Source organism: Megascapheus bottae, chromosome 15, assembly GCF_031878675.1.
Source record: "Megascapheus bottae isolate mThoBot1 chromosome 15, mThoBot2.hap1, whole genome shotgun sequence".
NCBI lineage: Eukaryota > Metazoa > Chordata > Mammalia > Rodentia > Geomyidae > Megascapheus > Megascapheus bottae.
The window spans coordinates 49,013,779-49,037,768 of record NC_143523.1 but is presented as its reverse complement, the minus strand read 5'-3'; the positions used below and the strand labels follow the sequence as shown (position 1 = coordinate 49,037,768).

Below are 23,990 nucleotides of genomic sequence, written 5' to 3'. Positions count from 1 at the left end.
AAAAACGGTTTTCCTTAATATGTAAGTCTTGTGGACAATTGGGGACCACAGAAAACATGGAGGAAGACTCATTTTTGTTGTGGACATGAATGTATCACCTATTGCTTTACCGGAATGTATAGTTAAGGACCGTTTTCAAAAACATGGAACAAGTCCATCAAGATGTGATCTTTTAAAAAATCTTTTGTGTGTGTTGGAGTGGGGAAGGTGGGGGGAGGGATTATATATTTTTGAGACAAGGTTGCCTAGGTTGGCTTCCACCAAGTCCAAGTCCAAACGCTTGGACTCTAGCAGTCTTCTTGCTTCAGCCTCCTGAGTAGCTGGGATTATAGGTGCAAACCACTGTGCCTGGCATAACAATATGTTTTTACTAAACATTGTATTATTTATTTTTTTTCTACCAAGATTAGACCTGTTTCTTGTAAAACAATGAAGTGACACAAAACGAACATGGGAAGTGGTCCCTTTTTCTCCTAAACCCTGCTCCCAGAGATTTCTGTCAGCTTGGTTGTGTGTACATTTCTGGCACTTATTTTCTAAATACAATAGGGATCTGTAGTTTTCTTTCTTTCTTGTCTTTTCTTTTTTGGTACTGGGGATCAAAAGTAGGATATTACACTTGCTAAGCAAGTCTTGCCACTGGGCTGCCTCTCAGCCTACTGCTCTTATTCTATAGTGTAGTTGTTTTTCCAAGTCTGTATTCATATGTCAACCCCATGATATCGGGCTGTCAGTGTATGGTTTAAAGCACTTCCTCCTGATGGACTTGTGTATCTCCAGAGTTTGCTATTATACATAGGCCTTCAGTGATGCCCACATGTGTGCATGGCCACTTCCAGGACATTTCACATATCTCAGTGACTAAACACTTAGAAATGCCAGGAGTTCAAAGCGCATGCACGGTGCAGACTTCAGACTGTCCTTCTGAAATTGAAAATCTCATGCTCCTTTCATTGGCACATGTACAAAATTCCAGTTATACAATGGGCATGCATCAGTGCTTCCTTTGGGTCTAGACCCATTTACCTATTCCCAGACAGAAGCCATGGTTAGCAATGTAGGGTTTTCTTCCAGAAATATTCCAAACAACTACATTTCTACATTTTGTTGTATTTAATTTTTGTTTTGTTGTAACCCCAGATGGATTGGCCATATTGCATTTCTCTTTTTAATAGTATGTCCTGGAGAGATTCAGAACTTTATATCTACTTGAGTCCTTCCTTCCTTCCTTCTTTCCTTCCTTCCTTCCTTCCTTCCTTCCTTCCTTCCTTCCTTCCTTCCTTCCTTCTTTCCTTCCTCTTTCCCTCCCTCCCTCTGGCAGATGTGTGCTAATGTGTAGATAAGAGTCTCATGGATTTTCCTGACCAGGCTGGCTTCAAACCAGGACCCTCCGATATAGGCCTCCTGAGTAGTTAGGATTGTGGGTGTGAGCTGCTGGCCCATGGCTTTTTCTCATTTCCTTTTAGAAAAGGTTTAGCTGTGTTTGGGAATGTAGTAGAGATGGGAGGAGAAGGCGTTGAGAGACTGATTCTCAGTGACCTTGCGCAGTGCTTCATCTTATGGCTGTGGTCTTCTCAGTTTCTCTTCTTCCTCAGAGGCATGTGGGTTCATCTGCCACCTCACAGATGATGGAGTGGGGCTGGAAGTTCTGAGCCTTGGCACTGTGTGGCAGGAAATTTCCCTGGGCTTCTTGGTGTTCTGGTCCCCAAAGGATAGAATGATGATGCTAAGGGTTGTGTTTTATTTGCTTCAGAAGCTCCTCACTTGATTCGGGCCTTACTATGGAGGGTCTTTCTCTCCTTTGCTAATCCCTGATCTGGCACCTCATAGAATTGAGCCTGCTGTCCACCATGGGTTAGCAGGTGGGGCCTGCCAGTGCCACTGAGACTGCCCTGCCAGGGGCCTGATTGATTCTCTGCTTGGCCCTAGATCAATGGCATTGCACTGGACAACAAGTCTCTGAACGAATGTGAATCTCTACTGCGCAGCTGTCAGGACTCCTTGACCCTCTCCCTCCTGAAGGTAAGGACCCCACACCCACTCTGTACCCACCTTCTGGAGGAAGGACAAAGCCCTGTCGTGGTGTCAGCAGGCATCTCGAAAACAGGATAGTGATAACAGAATGCAGGGCAAACATGAAGTCTGGCGGGATCCTGGTTGAAAAAAGAAAAGGATGTGGATGTGTTGGGGACAACTGGACACATTTGAATTTGAACTGGATAATTTAAGACTGGTGTGGTCTTAAGTAACGCTTAGGTTTTTTGGTCTGGTGATAGTCTTGGTTATATATGAAATTGGCTTTTATTTGAGGAGGTAAAGGCTAAAGTTGTTAGGGGTGAAAGTCAAGGTATTTGTAACTTTCCAGGGTTCTGCCATACTAATACAGGTTCAAGGAGCAGGGAATGTCTGGCCTGTGGGCTTTACATGACAGGACAGACTCAGGATGCTTCCTGTTTGCTACCCACTGCCTGACTGCCTGTATTGATCATTTTCTATGACTTATAATGATGTTATAAATATCCACATGGCCCTTGGCAGGGTCAAGGCTCATCATGCCTGAACTGTTGATGATAAAGACAATCTGATAAAATATTTAATTTGGTTAATGGGTATATATGTGTCTATTATATGTCCCTATCATTCGTCTACATGGTTAAAAAGATTAGTCACGAAAGATTGGAAAATAGACCCATCTTATTCACTAAATGATGTTTTCTGAATTGATTATTTTTAAATTTATCAATAGACTTATATTTTTAACTCTAGAGACTCAGAAGCAGTTTTAGATTTTTCAAAGCTGCTAGGCTGGTCCAGAGAATTACCATGTACTCTCTTATCCAGGCCCTCACTGTTGTCACTCCTTCTGTTCCTCCCTTTTCCGGTTATTGCATTATTGCATTTGTTTGGTACATAGTATATAAATTGTGTCTCAGTGTGCTGCCCAGTTCACATGAGGATTTGTTAAGCTTCGTTACCTAAGGGTGTTGTCTATTCTGTCTATTCTGGCAGATGTATGCTAATGTGTGACCACCATTACAGTATTCTGAGGGATGATTTTGATGCTGTAAAAAAAAAAAAAATTCCCTGTGCTACGCACGTTTGTTCCCATATCTCCTTAAGCCTCTGATTTCCCCACGCCATCCCTCTTCTGTTTGATTTCCCCAAAATCCTGCATGGTGGGAACCCCACAGTATGTAGGTTTGCTCAGGTGACTACTTAGTCACCTGTCGTGTCTTTGTGGCTTGGTAGCTCACCTCTGTTTAGCTTCTGTTAGTATTTCATGGCTTGGGTGTGCCACGGAGGTTGACTGACTTAGTGCAGGTGGTGTGTAGGTAGATGGTGGTGAAAGTTAAAAGTACTTCATTGCTATCTTGGGAGTTCAGAGCAGCCAGGCACCACATACATGTGTGTGCCTGTCTATTGCTCCATTGTGGAGATAGTTTTCAGCTCCTGGTCCTACATCTCACCTTCTTTTTCTCACCTCTCTGCCAATTCTGCTCAGGTATTCCCCCAGAGCTCTTCCTGGAGTGGTCAGAACATCTTCGAAAACACCAAGGACTCTGAGAAGTTGTTGGGTTTCCGAGCCCATGGGCCTGAGGTCCAGGTACACAACAAGCGGAACTTGGTACAGCACAATAACTCCACACAGACGGACATCTTCTGCTTGGATCCGCTGGAGGACTGCAAGGACCTGAGCCTGGCCGGAGGCAGCAGCTCCTTTCTGCACAAGCCTTTCCCCATCTCCCCTCAGGCCTGCCCCAGCACTTCCGAGAGGAGCCTGAGCTCCTTCCGCTCCGATGCTTCTGGGGAGCGTGCCTATGGGCTGTCAGACATTCGGAGCCGCCGTCCACTGCTGCCCTTTGAGACTGAGGTGGGCCCTTGTGGGGCAGTGGAGCCCCCCCTGGACAAGGCTGACCCTGAGGGCTCCAATAGCGGGGGGACCTGGCCTAAGGCTGTTCTCAGCTCCACAGCAGGGCCGGAAAAGCTGTCTGTCTACAAAAAGCCAAAGCAAAGAAAGTCCATCTTCGACCCAAACACTTTCAAACGTCCCCAGACACCTCCGAAAATAGACTACCTGCTCCCAGGCCCTGGGCCTGCTCACTCCCCCCAGCCCTCAAAGAGGGTGGGTCCTCTTACTCCCCCCAAACCACCCAGGAGGAGCGACTCCATCAAGTTCCAGCACAGACTGGAGACTAGTTCTGAGTCAGAGGCCACTTTGGTAGGCAGCTCCCCGTCTACCAGCCCCCCGAGCGCCCCTCCTCCTGACGTGGATCTGGGGGACCCCGTGCATGCTTCACCCCCTCGCAAGGCTAGGGTCCGCATTGCTTCCAGCTACTTCCACGAAGGAGATGGGGACTCCTCCTACCTACCAGCCAAGAAGTCCTGTGAGGAGGATCTCACTTCCCAGAAGGCAGATGAGCTGGGGCAGAAGCGCCGCCGTCCCAAGTCTGCTCCCAGTTTTCGGCCCAAGCTTGCTCCCGTAGTGATTCCTGCTCAGTGCCTCGAGGTAGAGTTGAGCCTGAGATGGGAGGACCTGGCCATGGGGAAGATGCAAAAAGGAGCTCTGCACCCATGCTCTAGGCCGGTGCCTGGCGTGGATGGGGGAGCAGGTTGGGGTGTGAGGGGATGCCGGCAGGAAGTAGTCCCCGCTGGGAGGTGGGACATGGGTATGGGGTGTGCATGGGAGTAGAAGTGGGGCATCAGAGAGAATGCATTCTTGGGCATTTGCTTTGGATGGATGAGTGGCACACTGGACTGTTGGCCAGCAGCCACCTCCCGATTGTGTGCACTGTGGCTTGCACAAGGGGCGACTGAGAATTGACACCCTCCCAGACACAGTGCAGCTGTACTCATACCTACTGTGAGCTGTGCTGTTGTGCTGTGTTCTGAGGCGCACATCTTATCTACCCAGTGTTGATCTGAAAAGTGGGAAGGCTTTGTCTATAGTTTTGTTTGTTTTTTTTTTTTTTTCTGGTACAGAGACTTGAACTAAGGACCCTAAGCTTTTTCAATTAACACTACTGCTCTTATCATTTGGGCCACACCTCCATTTTCACCTGGTGCTCTACCATTTTTTTTTTTTTTTTGGTGGGTCCTGGGGCTTGAACTCAGCCTGAGCATTGTCCCTGAGCTCTTCAGCTCAAGGCTACTGCCCTTCCCTTGAGCCAAGCACCACTTTCCATTTTTCTAGAGGTTAATTGGAGATAAGATTCTCAGGTCCGGGGGGGTGTGGGGGGGGAGGGAAATGGGTACCAAGACATGTGAAAGGGTATCAATGTATGTGAATTAATGCACCTTCTATCTGGCAAATATCATGTAACCCTTTTACTAATTACAATAAAAAAAAAAAAAGATTCTCAGGTCCCTTGTGCCTGGGCTGGCTGTGAACCTTGATCCTCAGATCTCAGCCTCCTGAGTAGCTAGGGTTACAGGCATGAGCGACTGCACCCGGCTTGCTCTACCATTTGAACCACACGTCCATTTCTGGCTTTGTGGTAGTTAATTGGAAATAAGAGTCTCACTGACCTTCCAGTCTGGGCTGGCTTCGAATTGGGATCCTGAGATCTCAACCCTAGGATTACATGTGTGAGCCGTTGGCAGCTGGCTTGTGGTTGTCCTCTGAAGGGTTTGTGAAGGAAGCCTTTCCCTTCCAGTTGTACAAACCAACACCTCCTGAGCCCGAGCAGGAGGAACTTACGCATAGCGGCAGAACCTGGCAGAGCATTTCATTTTGCCCAGCAAATCCCCTTGTCTTTGTGTCTGCAGGAACAGAAGTGCAGCCCAGCCAGTGGCGAGCTCTCCCCAGAAGCCCAGGAGTGGTCCCCATACCCACCAGGGCATCCCAGCCGGCTGGGCAATCCCCCACTCTACCCCAACCGGCCTTCTGTGGGTGAGTTGGCGAGAGCAGGACTGGGAGCATAGAGGAGGAGCGTGCTGTGGCTTCCAGCCCTCAGGCCTATGGGATCTGGAGTGGCTTCCCTATCAGACATCGGTATCATATGCTTTCTCTCCACTGCAGCTGCAGTGATAGGAAGGCTACAAGGGTTTTTGTGTTTCTCTTTTCCTTCCTTTTGTACATGGGGAAAGGAAGGCCAAAGCCGCAAAGCAAACTGGTGGTTAAAACATTCTCCTTACAATTTTTTACCTACAAGCCTGTGGCTACTAGCCTGGTATGTGAGAGAAAGGGTTGGCACCGGTCCAGGGCTGTGTGGTTGCTCTGGGACAATCATTCTTACCCAGCCCATTTCCAGGCACTGTTCCTCGGAGCATGACCCCCAGCACCACCGTGAGCTCCATCCTGAGAAATCCCATCTACACTGTGCGCAGCCATAGGGTCGGCCCCTGCAGCTCTCCACCTGTACCTCGTGACGCCGGCCCCCAGGGCTTGCCTACCAGGTATGCAAGGGCACCTGTACTTCCCTGGGTCCCAGCCGCCCTGCCCAGAGTCAGGCATTCCTGGCTGCTCCATGATTATGTCTCTTCTGCTGCCCTGAAGGCCCTCGTTAGATGCCATTTGTGGGAAGTAGCCGGGGAAAGCCTGTTGTCCTATCCAGGGAGGAGTGGCTCCTGCTCCTCCCCCTGGCTCAGGGAGGCCCAGGCAGTGATCTAGGTCTGGCCCTGAGCATCCTCTCCAACCCCTCACCTCTCTGGTTCTCTTACAGTGTCCAGCACCAAGGACGCCTGAGCCTGGACCTGAGCCACAGGGCCTGCAGTGACTACTCTGAGATGAGAGCCTCCCATGGTTCCAACTCACTGCCCTCCAGTGCCCGCCTTGGTAACTGTCACTCAGAGCCTCCCCCCTCCCCCTGCCTCCTGTACACCCTCCCCCCCGCAACACACACACACACACTCTGTCCAGGTGCTCCTGGTGGGCTCCCCACATGGGCTGTTCTCCCTCCTGGGGCCAGCCTCTGCTACTTTCCCTGGAGGGAGGACATCTTGGTCCCTCCACTAGTAGCTTTCATTGATGGCAGAGAGCCTTGCCCCATCCCTGGCTTATTGGTCATTCTTGGGTGTTTGTATGGCCATTCACTTAGGAAAAATATAGCTCAGAGGAGAGGCTCAGGTGCCTGGGAAAGGTACCAAGCAGGAACTCTTTGGGGCTGGGGAGAGAAGACGGAAGCTGCCCACATCACCTTGGTTCCATTGGAGCCCCAGGCTGTCAGTGTGGTGGGAGGTGGGAGGGGAGGCTCCTGTTCTGAAGCAATCTCTGCTGGCTCGGTGTCTCCCAGCCCTAGGAGCCAGACATCCACTTTTCTTGACTCTTTTACATCATACTTCCCATAGGGATATGTGACAGTTTGAGCCTGTCACCCTTTTGTCTGCTATATGATGGTGAATTGTTAGAGGTGGTGTTTCAGAGTGACGTCTGAAGCTTTCTCTGTCTCCTTGCAATAGGGTCTTCTAGTAACTTGCAGTTCAAGGCAGAACGCATTAAGATCCCATTAACGCCCAGATACCCCCGTTCCATCATGGGCTCTGACAGAGGTAAGAAGTGGACATGGCCTCTGGTGCGTGGCCTGCCAGCCTGCCTTGTCCTCCTGTGGAACCTCTGGGTAGAGCTTCTGGTTTGCTGATCATCTCAGCTGGTCAGTCGAGATGTGCTGAGCTCTGCCGTAGCCCTGGTACTTTGAGCCTGGGAGGCAGTCTGAGTCCAGGCCCTGTGATTGTGTCTATATGGAAGCTATATCTGGACAGCAGAGCAGGTCCTGTTCCTTCCTCTCTCTCGGCAGGCTCCTTGTCACATTCTGAGTGCAGCACCCCTCCTCGGTCACCCCTGAGTGTCGACACCCTGTCCTCTTGTAGTCAGCCCCAGACCTCAGCCTCCACATTGCCCCGGATAGCTGTCAACCCTGCCTCCCTTGGGGAACGGAGAAAAGACAGGTGAGTGTGTGGTGGGGGCAGGGGGGGCAGAAGGAAGGAGCATCTGTGGCCAGGATGAGCGGAGGGCTAAAACTCAGGCTTAGGACAGGAGGAGCCTGGAGGGCCCCATTTTGGTTTGCTCCTGGGCCCAGCCACCCAAGTTCGGATCACTCAGTAGCCAGTGCCATCCTGCGCAGCCTGCCATTTGGACGTCAGTGTGGCACTTGGTACAGCAAGGAGGTAGATGCAGGGAGGGAGGGGAGGGCTTCTCCCACTGAGCATGACAGCAAGTGATTCTGGAGATGACCCAGTAGGGACAGGAATGTGAGGGCACCACCTACCATTGCCTAGGTCTGTGTTTATAGCATGTCACACCTCTTCATTTATGAAAGCCTCATAATTTCTCGGGATGTGTTGTTATTAGCCCGGTTTGACAGATGAGGAAATGGGGTGACCTGTGTGGTCGTTGGGTTTAGTGACTGTCCTGACTTAGCCAGGGCCAGGACTCCTCTTTATCCCTGCTTTCTGGTCCCAGATCTCTCAGCTCTATCTCTAGGATCTCCGGCCCTGCTCACCCAAGGTTTTTTAATTCTACTATGCAGCATACACAGAGGCGCCCAGGGTGCAGCTTAGCCATTTGTGCATTGGTTTAGTTTTAAGTGTAAGTGGTTTTGGAGCACAGCTGCAGGTTCTCTTCTGGTAAGGTGACCAGGGGCCTCCTTTGCAGCTCTGCTTCTTGCATTAACCACCCCTCCCCCCCTCTTTTAAATGGAGCTTTCTGGATCATATTTACAATCTGGCTAGTGGAACAGCTGAAGTTTGGGAAAAGGTTCTAGCTAGATATTTGACTAGAAGATCTTATAAGACTATGGTCTCAGCAGGTCTTAGGGGACTAGGAGAGACTTAGGGGAGCAGAAGGTACCTAAATCCCAGACTAAGACTCTACCCAGCTGACACTCATGGGTGTACATAGTGGTAGAATGAATCGTCGCTGCTCAGGCTCTCTCAAGTGAAGTGTATACTCTTAGTTATTAGAGTACCCCCTTACCTTCCTGCCATGTACAAACCTGGGAACTGCCCCAGGGGAGGAGACCTAAGAGTGATTCCTGACTCCTGTGACAGTTAGATATGGGTATAACCTCTGTGATTTGAGCAGCTGCTTACAAATTTTTTTTTTGAGTTTAAATTTTTTTATTAAAGAATTTATTAGCATTGATTTTTACATCATATTTCAAATGACATGTTAAACAAGTATTCAAGAAGGGAATCTCTATATACAATCACAGGCTCTTAATTTTTAGTACATAATCAAAATTAGGCTGAGGGTTTGTATATCATAGATACATATTAATCAATGTAATAAAACATTATGTCCATAGAGTCATAAGTCTTTATGTCTATGTAGTTGCGTTTATATTTCCCGTACTATGTCCATATCATTGGGTATGCAAATATTGAGTCCTTGCTCAGCTGCTTACAAATTTAAAAAACTTTTTGTTGTTGTTGTTGTTGTTGTTGTTGCTGTGGTCCTGGGGCTTGAACTCAGGGCCTGGGCATTGTCCCTGAGCAGTTTTTTTTTTTTTTTTTTTTTTTTTTTTTTTGCCAGTCCTGGGCTTGAGCTCAGGGCATGAACCCTGTCCTTGGACTTTCTCAAGGCTAGAGCTCTACCACTTGAGCCTCAGCACCACTTCCAGCTTTTTTCCTATGTATGTGGTGCCGAGGAATTGAACCCGGGTCTTTGTGCATGCTAGGCAGGCACTCTACCACTAGGCCAAACCCCCGGCCCCCCTGAGCAGTTTTTTGAGGTAAAAGCTAGCACCCTTTCACTTAAGCCACAATTCCACTTCTGAATTTTTTTGTGGTTAATAGGAGATAGGAGTCTCAAACACTTTCCTGCCATGATCCTCTAATTTCAGCCTTGTGAGTAGCTAGGAGGCTGTGTGAGCCATTGGTGCCTGGTGAGGCTATTACCTTTTGTACTAATTCTGAAGTTCACGGTCATGTACTCATTATGGGACATTAGAAAAGTTACATAGACATTCAATTGCTATTCACCTTTCTCTCTCTCTCTCTCTCTCTCTCTCTCTCTCTCTCTCTCTCTCTCTCTCGCACACGCGCACACACACACACACACACGCACACGCACAACAGATACACACTCATGGACCACATTTGTGTGCTTTGTGTGGGACTTGAACTCAGAGGTGAGGCACTGTCTTAGCTTTTCACCAAAAGCTGACACTCTACCAGTATCACTTTAGCCACTCTTTCACCTCCAGTTTTATGCTGGGTTATTGGAGGGCCTAATAGATTTTCTTGCCTCAACTAGAAAGTCCTCAGATCTCAACCTTCCAAGTAGCTAGAATTACATGAGTGAGCCACCAATACCCAGCTTAAAAAAATATATTTAGGGCCGGGAGTCTGGCCTAGTGGTAAGATTGCTTGCCTAACTTGTACAAAAACCCGGGTTCAATTCCTCGATACCACATATATAGAAAAAACCAGCAGTGGTGCTGTGGCTCAAGTGGTAGAATATTAACCTTGAGAAAGCCCAAGGGCAGTGCTCAGACCCTGAGTTCAAGCCCCAGGGCTGGCCAAAAAAAAAAAAAAAAATGTATTTAATGACCGGGCATGGTGGCTCATGCTTGTAATCCTAGCTACTCAGGAGGCTGATATCTGAGGATTGTGGTTCAAAGCCAGATCAGGATCAAAGACTGAGATTTTTATCTCTAGTTAACCACTAGAAAATGGGATGTGGTACTGTGGCTCCAGGGGTAGTGCAGTAGCCTTGATCTGCAGAGCTCAGGGTCAGCGCACAGGCCCAGACAGAGTTCAAGCCCCAAGACCGACTGAAAAAAAAAATAAAATAAATGTATTTAATGCTTGTTTTATTAATATTTTACCCACATAATTACATCCTCTTTAATTAGCATTCTCTTTTCAGTGACTTGTGATTTTGTAAGTATTCTATTATAAACCTGTTTTTAAAGCACATTATTCCAAGAAAACTTAGTGCATAGTACCAAAAGTGTAAACTATTCAGAGGATTCAGAAGTAAAAACTGTTGCAGACCACCTCATTCAAAGACCTGTGTTGTACATTCTTGACCGTCCTCTGTGGAGCTCTGTGTGTAAATACACACGTACTTGTGTATGCAGGTTACTGAACATGGAATTACCTCTCACTTTCCGCGCCTTGCCAGGTCAGGAAGCCGTGATGTATAGGCAACTCGAGCAGCTTCCTGGCTTCTGTGTGGCTTTGTCCTGTTGTCTTTCTTGCCTACTCCTGTGTTGAGATAAACCTGTTGTGTGGCCGTAAAGCAAACCATCAGGGCCTTCTGTGTATGCGGAAGGAGGGATGGTGAGACACACAGCACCCCCTGCAGGTGGCTGTGAGGGCGTGGCCTCCTTCCCGCTCTGTGCCTTGCTCCATTATTTCAGGTTGGAGTATGAGGCTGGCACTCGGTGGCTGCTTGGTAGGGTTCTTGCCACTCAGAACCTCTTGATCCCTTCTCACATGTTGAGCTGTCAGGTGATTATGTGTGCAGAACTGGTGAGTTTGGAAGGCGAGGTGTAACACAGAGGCGGCTTGGGGAAAGCAAGGACAATTTAAAAAAGAATTTTAGTCTGCTATTCCAAGACTGTAAGGACCCAAAGTATGGCTTGCTGAGCTTGTGGCCTGCTCTGCCTCGTGGCAGCAGAGGTGCCTGGTTCTGACCACTCATCATGGGGTGGGAGGGAGCTTTGGTGAGGGGAAGGTTTTCTATCCACCAGCAAGGAAGACTCAAAAAATGAATCCCAGACTGGTTCCTTCCTGCGGCCCTTGGGCTAGACTTTATCCTTTATGCCCTAGAGGAAACCCAAGGCTGTGAGACTTCGGCCCTGGGGTAGGGGGGTAGGGCTAGGCCGTGTCCTTTGTGTGTGTGTGTGTGTGTGTGTGTGTGTGTGTGTGTGTGTGTGTGTGTGTGTGTGTGTGTGTGTGTGTGTGTGTGTGCATGTGGCAAGTGAACCGATTGGCTTTCCTCCTCTGAGCTCCCTTCTCTTTGACCTTTGTCTATCCAGGTGTTTCTTCCACCACAGATCTCTCCTGAGGCTGCCCGTGGCCCCCAGGCCCAGGTCCTCCTCCCTGAGGAGTCTGAGGTTGGCCTGACATGAGGCTCCCATGCGCTCCTGGCCTTCGTGCCCTTGGGCCTGGTGGATGGCTCCTTGGGAAGCAAGTGCATGGTCACATGCTCAGAGCCTCCCCGCTCCCCTTTTTCTCATGGCTTGGATTGGCAGCCACTTAATTTCACACACTGCTTCACATCACCCTGGGTAGCCAGAAAGCATTCACATGGATTGTTTCTCTCCTCTTTTTCTTGAGGGAGTGTCATTCTCGAAGCCATTTCTGTCCCCCAAAGGGTGTCTTGCGACTTCCCCCTCCGCCGGGGGTTTATCGATTGCATGTCCTGAGCCCCTCCTCTCAAAAACGCATATGTTGTATTGTCCCTGGGTCAGTGTTGTGCTCTGTTGGACTGTTGTCTGTGTCTGAGGCTGTTTCCATGTTCATGGGGGCGTGCTGTGTATGTACTGCATGATGTTTTGAGAACATACATCTTTGACCATACAGAGGCCGAGTCATCATGTCCCCATCCGGCTGTGTCACTGGGGGAACACCAGGCTCTGAACTCCCCTGCACGCATGACTGCACGCCAGCATCCCACACTCCCCATGCCTTTCCTTCCACTCTAAGTGCGCCCAAACCTTTGTCTCTTTCCCAAGGCCTTACGTGGAGGAGCCACGCCACGTGAAGGTGCAGAAGGGCTCAGAGCCCCTGGGGATCTCCATTGTGAGTGGAGAGAAAGGTGGCATCTATGTCTCCAAAGTGACTGTGGGGAGTATCGCCCACCAGGCTGGCCTTGAGTATGGGGACCAGTTGCTCGAGGTAAGAAAGCATGGCTGTTTTTCTCTCTCTTTCCTCCTCCTCTGACAAAGCCTCTGGCCTGTCACTGAACCTCCCCTGGGTGTCTCCCCAGTTCAACGGCATAAATCTGCGGAGCGCCACAGAGCAGCAGGCCCGGCTCATCATCGGGCAGCAGTGCGACACCATTACCATCCTGGCCCAGTACAACCCACAGATGCACCAGCTCAGCAGCCACTCTCGCTCCAGGTGAGCCTTCCCCAGGGGCTGGGCCGGAAAAGGTGCCTGTGGCAGGTGTGCTGCTCACAGTAGGGTGTTTGGGGGAGGGGAAGAGGACCTGACAGCTACAAATTCTAGAGATTCTGTTCCTGGTAAAGGGAGGTGAGTAGCCTAGGACTTTGGAGAATGGCCATCTATGCAGAACATGTCTCCTGAAATGGGAAACAGAGGGCTGTATCCACTGCCCACAACAGAGGCCTGTGATAGTCAAGGGAAGAAGCCTTTGAGGATAAGTCTTTTTGTTTTTTTTTCCTGTTGCCAGTCCTGGGACTTGAACTCAGGACCTGGATGTGCTATCTCAGGCTAGTGTTCTACTACTTGAGCCATAGTGGCACTTCTAGCTTTTTTTGGTAGTTAATTGGAGATGAGAATTTCATGGACTTTTTTGCTTTGGACCTCAGTGCTCAGATTTCAGCCTCCTGAGTGTCTGGGATTACAGATGTGAGTTGCCAGTGCCCGGTTTGGGGACAAGATTCTTATTCAGCGGGTGACTGTTCACAAGCAAATGCCAGACACCTGCCTGTATCCATGCTTATGCTCAGGTCACAGAGCAGATGGCAGGAGCAGCTCTGCAGGGCTGTGCCACGTGGCTCAGCAGGGAAGACAGATGCCAAGGCAGAGGAAAAGGGACAGTGGCTTTAAGTGCCTCTCTTGGGTAGGATCTCTTGAGTTGAGGACTAGCAGGTCCTAGGAGCCAGGTGACATGAGTCCTATGTAGGTGCCTTGGCTCAGGGCCCAGAGCTGTGTGACCTGATGTTAATCACAGCCCAGATCTGGCTGCCACTACACAGGTAGTGGCTCAGGGTAACTGTGTGCACCTTACGACTTTGGTCTTCCATCCCTAGCTCCCATCTGGACCCTGCTGGTGTCCATTCCACTCTTCAGGGCAGCAGTGCCACCACCCCAGAGCACCCCCCTGTCATTGACCCACTGATGGAGCAGGATGAGGGCCCTGGCACCCCTCCAGCCAAGCAGAGCACTTCCAGCTCTCGGTGAGCAGACACGTAGGAGTCCATGTGGTCTTCTGCCGTTGCAGGGCTAAGCCGTCTTCAAGGGGCGTGGGCCCTGGGCGCCCACCACACACCAGTTCTCCTTCTCTCCTTCCCTTGCCTCTTCCCTTCCTCTCCTGTTTCCTCATGGCTCCTTTGTTGCCTTCCTTCTTCAGTATCTCCTTTTCTTGCTTGTTTTCTGATTCAGTCTCCAGGTACCATCCCGTAGTTGTCATCATGTAAGCTGTGTGCATCACTGCTGTTCCCTAGCTGTGCCAGGCTAGGGCCTGTGCATGTGCGGCCAGTTGTATGCCCAGGGGGTTTGCCAGAGCAGACCAGGAGGTGCATGGGCTCCGGGGAGAGGGCGGCGGGGGAGGAGAGTAGGAGAAGCGAGGTACAAATGTCATAAGCAAGCCCTGCAGAGAAGCCAAGCAGAGGGGGCAGCATCAGAGCTGCACATGCACCAGCCTGGCTGGGGGCTGAGGGGACAGGAGAGTGCCATCAGGGTCAGGGTGCAGAGCCATCACTCCTCAAGCCTGCAGCGATCACTTTGTCAGCAAAGCCCCCGCATCACCCAGATGGAGGTGGTTCTGCACTGTCTGCCCAGGACCATTCCACACAATTCACCTGCCAGGGGGAAAGGCCCCTGCCTGAGTTGGCTGCAGGAGCTGCTGTGCTCTGGACAGCACTGAGGCAGTCCTGGGGGGAGGAATATCTCCCCAGGCATAGGGAGGTTGTGGAGGGAGGAAGCAGGACCATTGGCTTCCACTTTGCCTCTTACTGGCTTTTGAGGCCCCCAGGCCTTGCTTTCACCCCCAATGCCCCTCTACTTCTTGTCCTGTCCATGATTCGGTGACCGCTGGGGGGGTCTCAGACTGGTGAAGCATACAGAAGCAGCCAGTGTGCCAGCCATTGTCTCATGCCCTCCTCCCTCCCTATGAATTGTGAGGGACTTCATTTTCCTACCTCAAAGGATACTGGGAGATGCCAGCAAGAAGACGGCGGAGGCTCGAGTTGTCTCTCTCAAGAAGTCCCCGCTGGAGCTTGGAGTGCACGTGTGTGGCGGGAACCTGCGAGGGGTGTTTGTGGCAGAGGTGGAGGATGACAGTGCTGCCCGAGGGCCCGATGGCCTGGTGCCAGGAGATCTCATCCTTGAGGTAGGTCTGCTACCCAGAAGGCCAGCCACCATAGTGGTCTTACCTGGTGGCCCGTGAGGGTTACCCAGTCCCTCTGGGAGCTCCCCACCCCGGGCAGCAAGCAGGCCACCGTGGCACACTGAGGGCGCAGTCTTAGCTTGTGTGCATTATTGGAGCTAGTGGGAGGGTGTCATCGCCCATCTCACTGAGGAGATGGCAGGGAGATGGGGCAGGTGCTGCTTGGAAAGCAGGAGACAGGGCCCTTGCATGCTGGGGACCTACTGAAGGCAGAGCAGATGCCCAGCAGGGCACCTGGTGGCCAGGGCTACGTGCTGGGGAGCACGGAGACTCGGCCTTTCCTGTTGGGGTTGGGGAGGGCAGGCAGAATCAGATCTGGGAACTTGGACTCTCTGCCTTGATGCCAAAACTCCTTTCTCATCCCCACCCTTCCCCCCTCCCCTCTTTCCCCCATCAGTATGGCAACCAGGAGGTGCGGAATAAGACTGTGGAGGAGGTGTATGTGGAGATGCTGAAGCCCAAAGATGGCGTCCGCCTAAAGGTGCAGTACCGCCCCGAGGAATTCGCCAGGATCAAGGGCCTGCCTGGAGACAGTTTCTACATCAGGTGCCAGTAGAGCAGACATGGAGCCAGGGAGGGACTGTAGGGGTGGATATGGTTCTGGTAAATGGATCCTCTGTGTTCCTTGCCTCTGAGGCGGGGCCATCATGCACATGGCTCATGTCTGAGGCGAGGTGCTTCTGACTCAGGAATATCCTAAGGGTCCTCCCTAGGGGTTTCCGCGGACGCCCTCTTCGGGGTTTAGGGCTGTGGCGTTGTCCCTTCCGGCCTCCTTTGCCGCTGTCTTCAGGGTTCTGTGCAGTGGATAGGGATCACAGGTGCCCACTGTGCCCCTGAATACCAGGGGACCACAGCACATGTGGACAGCATCGGACGTCTTCTAGGGAGGGCTCAGAGATGCCCTGACCCTGACACTCCCTGGGACAGCCATGAGACGGCAGAACCCATAGGAGCCAGAACTAATGGGAGCCGTGATGCAGATGGGCACCAGCGTTTCTATCTGAGGGAGTTCCGCCCACAGCACCCCAGGGGCCTTCACTTCCGGGACACAGGGAGATGGGAAACGCTCCTTTGGAGTGAGCCCACTGTCTTAGGGAAGGAAACGGAATGCCTCTGTCTTCTCAGTAAAGCTTGGAGCTCCCTCTTCTGAAAACCATCTTAAGAATAGAGCTCTTGTGTTAGTGCCTGGGGACAGCCCAGAGCAAGGCCTAGGAGCCTGTCTGCCTGCCAGGGCTACTTCCTGTGCTCTCCTCACGGACTGCCCTCTATGGTCCAGAGCCCTGTACGACCGGCTGGCAGAGGTGGAGCCTGAGCTGAGTTTTAAGAAAGATGACATCCTCTACGTGGATGATACCTTGCCCCAGGGCACGTTTGGGTCCTGGATGGCTTGGCAGCTGGATGAGAATGCCCAGAAGATCCAGCGTGGGCAGATTCCCAGCAAATATGTGTAAGTGTTCTCCAGTTCTGATGGGGGCGAGGCTGGGCCAGGCACCTGGGGACTAACTCTGTTGCCTACTCAGCTTCAGGGTTCTACCTGTTGCTAAAATCCAATTGTCCATCACTTCAGTCTAGCTTCTAGCTGAAGTGATGTTTAGAAGTCTGGGAGCAAATTGGAAGTATGACTTATTTTTTCCAAAAAGAGCTGAAGTTCCAAACTAGACCACATCCTATGTACAATTTAGTAGTCCTTCAATATATTTAATAATATGTAAGTTTTAGGCATTCTCCTCAAAAAGAAACTTCCTACTCATTAGTGATTAGTCTGTGTTAGTCTATTTTCTTTTGTTATAACAAAGTACCTGAAGCAAGGAAATTTACGAAGAAAACAGGTTTATTTAACTCTTACTTCTGGGGGCTGAGAGTGCATTATCTGGGCCCCGTCTGCTTAGCCTCTGGCAAGGCCTCCTGGGCTGTGTCACAATATGGTGGGAAGCATGGGGTTGGTGGTATAGCTTTTGGTAGAGCACTAGCCAATGAGCAAAAGCATCAGGTACTAAATTTGAGTCCTGGTCTTGAGCCAAAACAAAAAAAAGCCAACCTTGTGTAGAAGGGAGAGGTCACTGGGCAGGAGAAGAAAAGGACACTGTTTGCTCCTCCTATAGCAACATGCTCCTATGGGAAGTGACTGGGGCCCAATGAGGATTGTGGAGTCTCATTCAAGGGCAGGACCTGGAGTGACCTCACTGTCTTCCATAGGGTCCCCTCCCCCCTTAAAGCCTTCCTCAGCTCCTCATGTCATATGGGGGACTAAGCTTTCAGTGTACAGCCTTTGGGGGACACCCTGAAGCCATAGCACACCTCTGGCTTGGCCCCAGCCCTGGGTGGGCACGCCCTCCCCCCCTCCCCCCCCCCACCGTGGCTGCCTGCCACACTGCCTTGGTGGTTCCAGGAGGCCTGAAGGGAGCCCAGAGGCACCTGGCCTTCCTGTGCCACACGGTGCTCCCCAGCATTGACGTTTCCTGACCTCAGGATGGACCAAGAGTTCTCCAGGCGGCTCAGCATGTCCGATGTGAAGGATGATAACGGCGCTGCAAAGACGCTGTCGGCGGCCGCACGCCGGTCCTTCTTCCGTAGGAAACACAAGCACAAACGCAGTGGGTCTAAAGATGGGAAGGACCTCCTAGCCCTGGACACCTTTTCCAATGACTCCCTTCCGCTCTTTGAAGGCAAGTGGTGGAGCTTGTTTTGTGGTGGGATCCCCAGGGTAGAGGATGTGTGGGGCTGAACCATATCAAGTTTCACTGGATGTTTGAACACAGAACTGGAGATGAGCCCCGAGACACTTGATTTCTCTGCTCTGTCCAGGTGCTCTGTGCTGGACACTGGGTATACACGTTCCTATGTCTTGTGGCTCTACTACATCCTGAGGGTTGTTCCCAACTCCATGGGCAGAGTTGGCTCAGGGCCAACACCACTCAAATTCTGCCTCATGGCAGAAAGGACAAAAACCTGGGCAGGTCTGGGCTACATGAGCATGCCTACCTGCAGGGGAGGCTATGGCAGCTGAGGCTGCATCCTTAGTAAGCAGAGGAAAAGGAGATGGGGGTGGATGCTGTGGGTATAAGATACCCAAGGGAGGGTTGAAACCAAAGCAAGTGTAAGATTACGGGCCCGTACCAGTTGGTTGCAGTGTCTACAGAGGCAGGATAAGCCTGCACCCGACTCCATGAGTGACAGTGCCCATGTGTTCCTGCCACTTGGGATTTCATTGTAAAGCCAGGGAAGTCCCAGGCAGGGCCTGTGAGTGGCTCATTCTCCTGGCTCTGATTTGTGGAGTGAGCTCAGGGAGCAGAGGTGGCCAGGCCTGCTTCTGCCCAGGTTGATCCCAGGACACGTGTGCCTTCGCCCCTCAGATTCGGTGAGCCTCGCCTATCAGAGGGTCCAGAAGGTAGACAGTACCTCTCTGAGACCAGTCCTGATTCTGGGTCCATTACTGGATGTGGTGAAGGAGATGCTGGTGAACGAGGCGCCTGGCAAGTTCTGCAGATGCCCACTTGGTAAGGGAGCCCTCTGTGCCTGCTGGGCTGTCTCCCTGCCCACCTGCCCCCCTGGCCGTGGACATGGAGGCCGTGGCCAGGCACATACCCTATTGGCTTGAGTCAGAGCCATTGGAGGCCTCCAGCTCTCTCTGGGAGAGAGGACCTTCCTGTGGACTCCACACTGCCAAGGCCCCCTCCTCCCTGCCCTGCCTGGCCTCCACAGTCCCAGGGCTTCACTTTTGCCTCTGTGCCCTGCAGAAGTGATGAAGGCCTCCCAGCAGGCCATTGAGCGAGGGGTCAAGGACTGCCTGTTTGTTGACTACAAGAGGAGGAGCGGCCATTTTGATGTGACCACAGTGGCTTCAATAAAGGAGATCACAGAAAAGGTACCTGTGCCTTTAGCGGAGAGCTTACCCTCCTCGATGTCACACGTCCCTGCTTTTGTAACTAGCACTTAGATCCCCTGTGCGGGCTTGGGACTCGCCTGCACCTTGTGGTACCTGCTGCCTCCCCCTGCTGAGGGCATGATGAAGCAGCTGCTTGGAAGGCTGAGGACCTGGCATTCCTCAGGCTCTGCCCCTGGGCTGCTCTGTTGGCCTCTCTGGGCTTAAGTTTTCTTCTGTTAGACAAAGGTATTGGTTGTCACAGTGGTGGGTACTTAATGAGCTCCAGCCAGCCTGGGAGCTTTCCTCTGGTGGGGGGTGGCAGGATGCCCGTGGGTATTTCCTTGGCTTGTACCCTGCCTGGGGTGTGATGGGTCCCATGACCCATCATGTGACCATCATAGCCATGCACAGGTACACGCTCCCATTCTCTGCCAAAGGTCCCTCGCCATCCCTAACTAGATCCTTCCCCATCTGGCAGAATAATGGTTATAAAGCCAGGTAGGGCTGTGTGGAAGAAGAGGCAGGATGAGTTGTTGTGGAGTTGAGACTAGCCAGACCTCACTTACCTGCTGCCAGCTGTTAGGGCAAATGACTAGGGGGGGTGGTGAGGGGGGGAATGTCCCTGGAGCAGGTCTCCCCTCTGGCATCTGTGACAGAGGGGACCTTTGTGAGGGGCTGTTCTATTACCTCCTTTCAGGAGGAAGGCGGAGTTGTATGGGACAAGGGTGGGTCCCCTTGGTGGCAGAGGAGGTGACCCCACCAGAGCTGGTCTCCCTCCCCTGCTCTCCAATGCACCCTCTGTGCCTTGCTCCCCAGAACCGGCACTGCCTCCTGGACATTGCGCCACACGCCATTGAGCGTCTGCATCACATGCACATCTACCCCATCGTCATCTTCATCCACTACAAGAGCGCTAAGCACATCAAGTAGGCGCCCGGGCCTGGCCGGTGTGGGGCTGGGGCCCAGCGGGGGAGGCCAAGCACAAGAGCCCATACCCGTGGTCAGAGGCAGCACGAACAGCCCCTGGTGCCCCCGTCCCCTCCCCTTCCCCTGTCTGGGTGCCATCATAGCTCTGATTGTGGCTAGTGTGGCCTGTGTAGCCTCCCTCCTACCCTTTTAGCCATTCTGGGCATGCTCTTCCGGAGGCCAGTGCAGTGATAGGGCGGGGCAGCCTGCTAGGTCCAGCTCCCCCTTGCTCACTGCTGAGCTCCTGGTTGCCTGTACTGAGATTCCTGGGTTCCCCATGTGCCCAGAGCACCACCACCCCCTCCCGCCAATGGTCTGAGCCTATTCCTTTATGGGGCACACCTGAGGTCGCCTGCCCCAGCCCAGCTCTCCCCACTTTGAAAGCCCCTGCCATACTGGTCCAGGGAAGGGCCGTGGAGGACCTGGGAGGCGCTGAACTCAGCCAGGTTCCTCGCTGTCCTGACAGGGAACAGAGAGACCCTGTCTACCTAAGGGACAAGGTGACACAGAGGCATTCCAAAGAGCAGTTCGAGACAGCTCAGAAGATCGAGCAGGAGTACAGCAGGTACTTCACAGGTAGGTGCTTGGGGCCCAGCCAGGACTTGGAAGTGGAGCTACTTCAAGAAGGGTAGTGTGTGCCATGCCATGCTGCTGCCCTGAAGTCCCTGGCCTCTGTCAGCATTTCTCTGGGTTAAACTCATGAACACCTTTGGGCATCATTTTGACATACATGGGCAGTGGCAGCTGTCTCTCAGTAGCACTGAGCAGTGTCCCCAGCTAGACAGAAATCCCAGAGGCACTCACTGAGCTAGCAACAGTGTAGGTGGCCAGAATTCCCTAGGGCAGGCTACTTGATTGTGGGGTTTACTGAGAAAAAAAATTCACCAATGAGAAGTGTGGCTGCAGCATGCCTGCCACGTTTCCCCCAGAGGTGTCTAGCCTTGTGGGGTAGATTAGCCCGGTGCAGGGGTTAGTGGCTCCAGCCACGTTGTGGGGAGCACTGCATGTCCTGCTGACCAGATGGCTCCTGTGACTATCCCCGTGTGCACACACCTGTGTATCTTTTCCTTTCTGGTTCACCACTGACCACCAATGGAGAAATGGAATTTAGCAACTGAAATGCACCAAGGACAAGCTCTGATTTTTTTCTTTTTTTAATTAGACTCAACAGCTGCACATTTACACTGCCCTGTCTCTGGAGCTGTGTTAAGTGCTCACTGTCACTTTGTGACCCCATCTCCTTGCTGGGGATCACACTTGGCCTGGTGTCCTCAGATGTGGCGGCCGGTATTCACCATTGTTTCCACCAGCCTCTGCACTGCCCACTCCTGGTTCCTGGCAAGGGGTTGTGTTGTGGGACCTGCTGTTGGCAGGGCCTCCAGCATGCTCCCAAACCCCTTTCTTGCCTGCTGCCCCATCCTTGGCCTTTGCCAAAGCAGAGGCCAGCCCCTGCCATAGTATCATCATAGTGTTGACAGAGGTTTCTCCTGGGGGCAGTTTTCTTCTACTTGCTTTGCCACCATTTCCCAAGGGGGGAAGACAGCTGGGGGGAGGGGGCAGAGCAGAGATGCCACGTAGCTTACAGACAGGCAAGTGTTAGACCACAACCCAAAGGTCTTTGCATGGAACTGATCGGTCTGCATGTGTCTGGGGGGGCTTCTCTGCAGGAATTGTCCAGGGAGGGGCCCTGTCCAGCATCTGCACTCAGATCTTGGCAATGGTCAGCCAAGAACAAAGCAAAGTCCTGTGGATCCCCGCCTGCCCACTCTAGAAGGCTGTGCCACGAGGCAGCTTCGGCCAACCTGATGATGGAGAGACCTGGATCCCTCTTCTCCAGTGACTGAAGACAGGTCTGTCCACCTGTGGACCGGCCAGGAAGGATCCGTAACCAGGACGCCCTCACAGCCCAAGGGCAGCAGCCACACCGCAGGGATATTGGCCCAGGCCAGCAGGCTGCTCTCCCCAGAGGGCTTTACACAGACACTTGACACAGGGGTTCAACGCCCACCTTCCTATAGCCAGCCGACCAGAGATGCTGCACAGAGAACCTTCAGATCACACGTTTACAAGCCTTTTCTAAGTATTTGGTTGTTTATGTTTACTTGAATGGCTCCATGCTATGGATGCCCCGCCCCTGCCCCGTCCCCCCCACTCATCCCTTGGTTGCTTTTGTTTTGATTCTGCTTACATCTTCAACAAAATGATCCTGGAGCCTCCTTGTGGGGGAGGGAAGGGGAGGGAGCGCCTTGCTTTTCAGAGGTTGGAGGTTCTCGTTGGTGGGACCAGGGCTGTGATAGACCTCACCTCTGGGAGGGACACGGTGACTTCTCGCTGGCCAGGGAGGATCAGTGCCTTGTGGGGCCAACTCATTGTAGCAGCGTTTTCCCTCCCACGACCCACACAGGGGGAAGGCAGCTCTGGCGCTCTGACACTCTCACCTTTCCCCTCCTGCCTCTCCTGGGCTCTCCTGCTTCCCTAGCTGTGGTTATTGTCCAAGCCTCGTGGCCCCTCCATTGATGGGGTTTTGTGGCTTCTCAGTGGCACAGTTAAGTCCTGGGCGGGGTCTTAAGGGGACAGGTGCCTGCCAGGTCCCACGAGTCCTGACACCCTAAACAGTGCAATGTGTGTGGGGCTGCCCCGGCTCTGGACAGCATAGAAGGTACACTGTTCTTTGGTGTGAATCCACTCGTGTTTCAGACTTTGAAATGAGAGCTTTTAGGGGAAATGTAATGACCAAGAAGAACCTTGGAAAACACCTCAGCCTTCATCTTGGTTATAGTGCTCACAGCTCACGCCTGACTGTGAGGATGTCTTCAGTCTTTATTGAATTTGTTTCTCTTTTCCTTTTTTTTTTCTTTCTTTTCTTGTTTTATTTTGTTTTTTTTTGTTTGCACTTCTGATGCCAGATACTCTTTCTTGGCTGAAGATATAATGTGGTTCCTCCTTAAACTTTATGTCTTGTTAATAGGTACTGTACTCGGCTCTGTGCGTCATGGTGGGGGGGGAGGACCTATATTTTAATACTGCTCCTAACATTTCATTTTACTAGCAAGAAATCTTTGATTTCATTTTATTCTTTGTACCTTTAGACACTAGATTATAGGTTAGCCATTACTGGCTTTTTATGTTTTTTGTTTGTTTTTTTTTAAAGGGATATATTTTCTTGCACAGTTGCTCAAAAAAAAAAAAAAAAGAAAGAAAAAGAAAAAGACAAGTTTCAGTCCTCAGTGCTGTCCTTTGTTTTTTACAGGTACAAGATTTTTAGCTCAGACAAGTGAAGTGTATGCCACTCTGAGCGCGGGGCTGTTTTGTAGGCTGTTTTGTAGGCGGCAGGCTGAGCCGGGGCGGGGATAGCAGCACAGGCAGGTACGGATCTGACTGATGGATGTCCTGTGTCCTGTACGAAGATGTTACTTTGTATCAAAAGGTAAACAGACTTCAGTACAACAAATAAAAGTCAACAGTCTGTGATCTGTCTATGTGTGGTACTTGAGGTGTGCTCCTGGCTGGCACCTGCATCTTCTCTTCCCAAGCCGCCTCCTTTCCTCTCCCCTGGCTTTCCAACCCCCTCCTCTGCAGCTTGGCCCTCTAGAGGTCTTTGCTTGCTCTTGTGAGAATATGGAGTCCGTTCCTTGCTGCCTCTATTGCATGGGGCAATGGCTGCAGCTTGGCAGCTAGATCCCCGTTCAAACCTTCAGGTGTGGGCCAGGCTGGGAGGTAACCTGAGCAGTGAGCCGAGCACTCAGGAGTCCCTGAGTATCCTCAGCCAGGGCTTCATCCAGGACTATAGTGGGAAGAGGCCCATCTGACATGGGATCATGGGATCATGTTCTGCATTTTCTTTCATAACCATGGAAGCAAACATTCAGTATCTCTCTTTCTAACTTGGACAATTGTATTACTGAGATTGCATGC

The 23,990-nt window shown here is 51.7% G+C and overlaps 1 protein-coding gene across 1 annotated transcript in view; it reads left to right on the top strand.

The window, feature by feature from the left end:
• The window catches only part of Dlg5 (discs large MAGUK scaffold protein 5), a 98,575-nt gene extending 75,029 nt beyond the window's left edge, over positions 1–23,546 (top strand). The window contains exons 14-32 of the mRNA XM_090346663.1: positions 1,930–2,022; positions 3,503–4,507; positions 5,767–5,890; positions 6,252–6,396; positions 6,663–6,775; positions 7,399–7,488; positions 7,734–7,884; positions 12,624–12,786; positions 12,878–13,011; positions 13,887–14,033; positions 15,004–15,187; positions 15,642–15,790; positions 16,521–16,691; positions 17,714–17,910; positions 18,598–18,741; positions 18,982–19,109; positions 19,926–20,035; positions 20,542–20,651; positions 21,743–23,546. Of these exons, the coding sequence (XP_090202789.1) occupies positions 1,930–2,022; positions 3,503–4,507; positions 5,767–5,890; positions 6,252–6,396; positions 6,663–6,775; positions 7,399–7,488; positions 7,734–7,884; positions 12,624–12,786; positions 12,878–13,011; positions 13,887–14,033; positions 15,004–15,187; positions 15,642–15,790; positions 16,521–16,691; positions 17,714–17,910; positions 18,598–18,741; positions 18,982–19,109; positions 19,926–20,035; positions 20,542–20,651; positions 21,743–21,846 (3,462 nt within the window). The 3' untranslated portion in view covers positions 21,847–23,546. The remainder of the gene's footprint in view (positions 1–1,929; positions 2,023–3,502; positions 4,508–5,766; positions 5,891–6,251; positions 6,397–6,662; positions 6,776–7,398; positions 7,489–7,733; positions 7,885–12,623; positions 12,787–12,877; positions 13,012–13,886; positions 14,034–15,003; positions 15,188–15,641; positions 15,791–16,520; positions 16,692–17,713; positions 17,911–18,597; positions 18,742–18,981; positions 19,110–19,925; positions 20,036–20,541; positions 20,652–21,742) is intronic.
• The last annotated feature ends 444 nt before the right edge of the window (positions 23,547–23,990 follow it).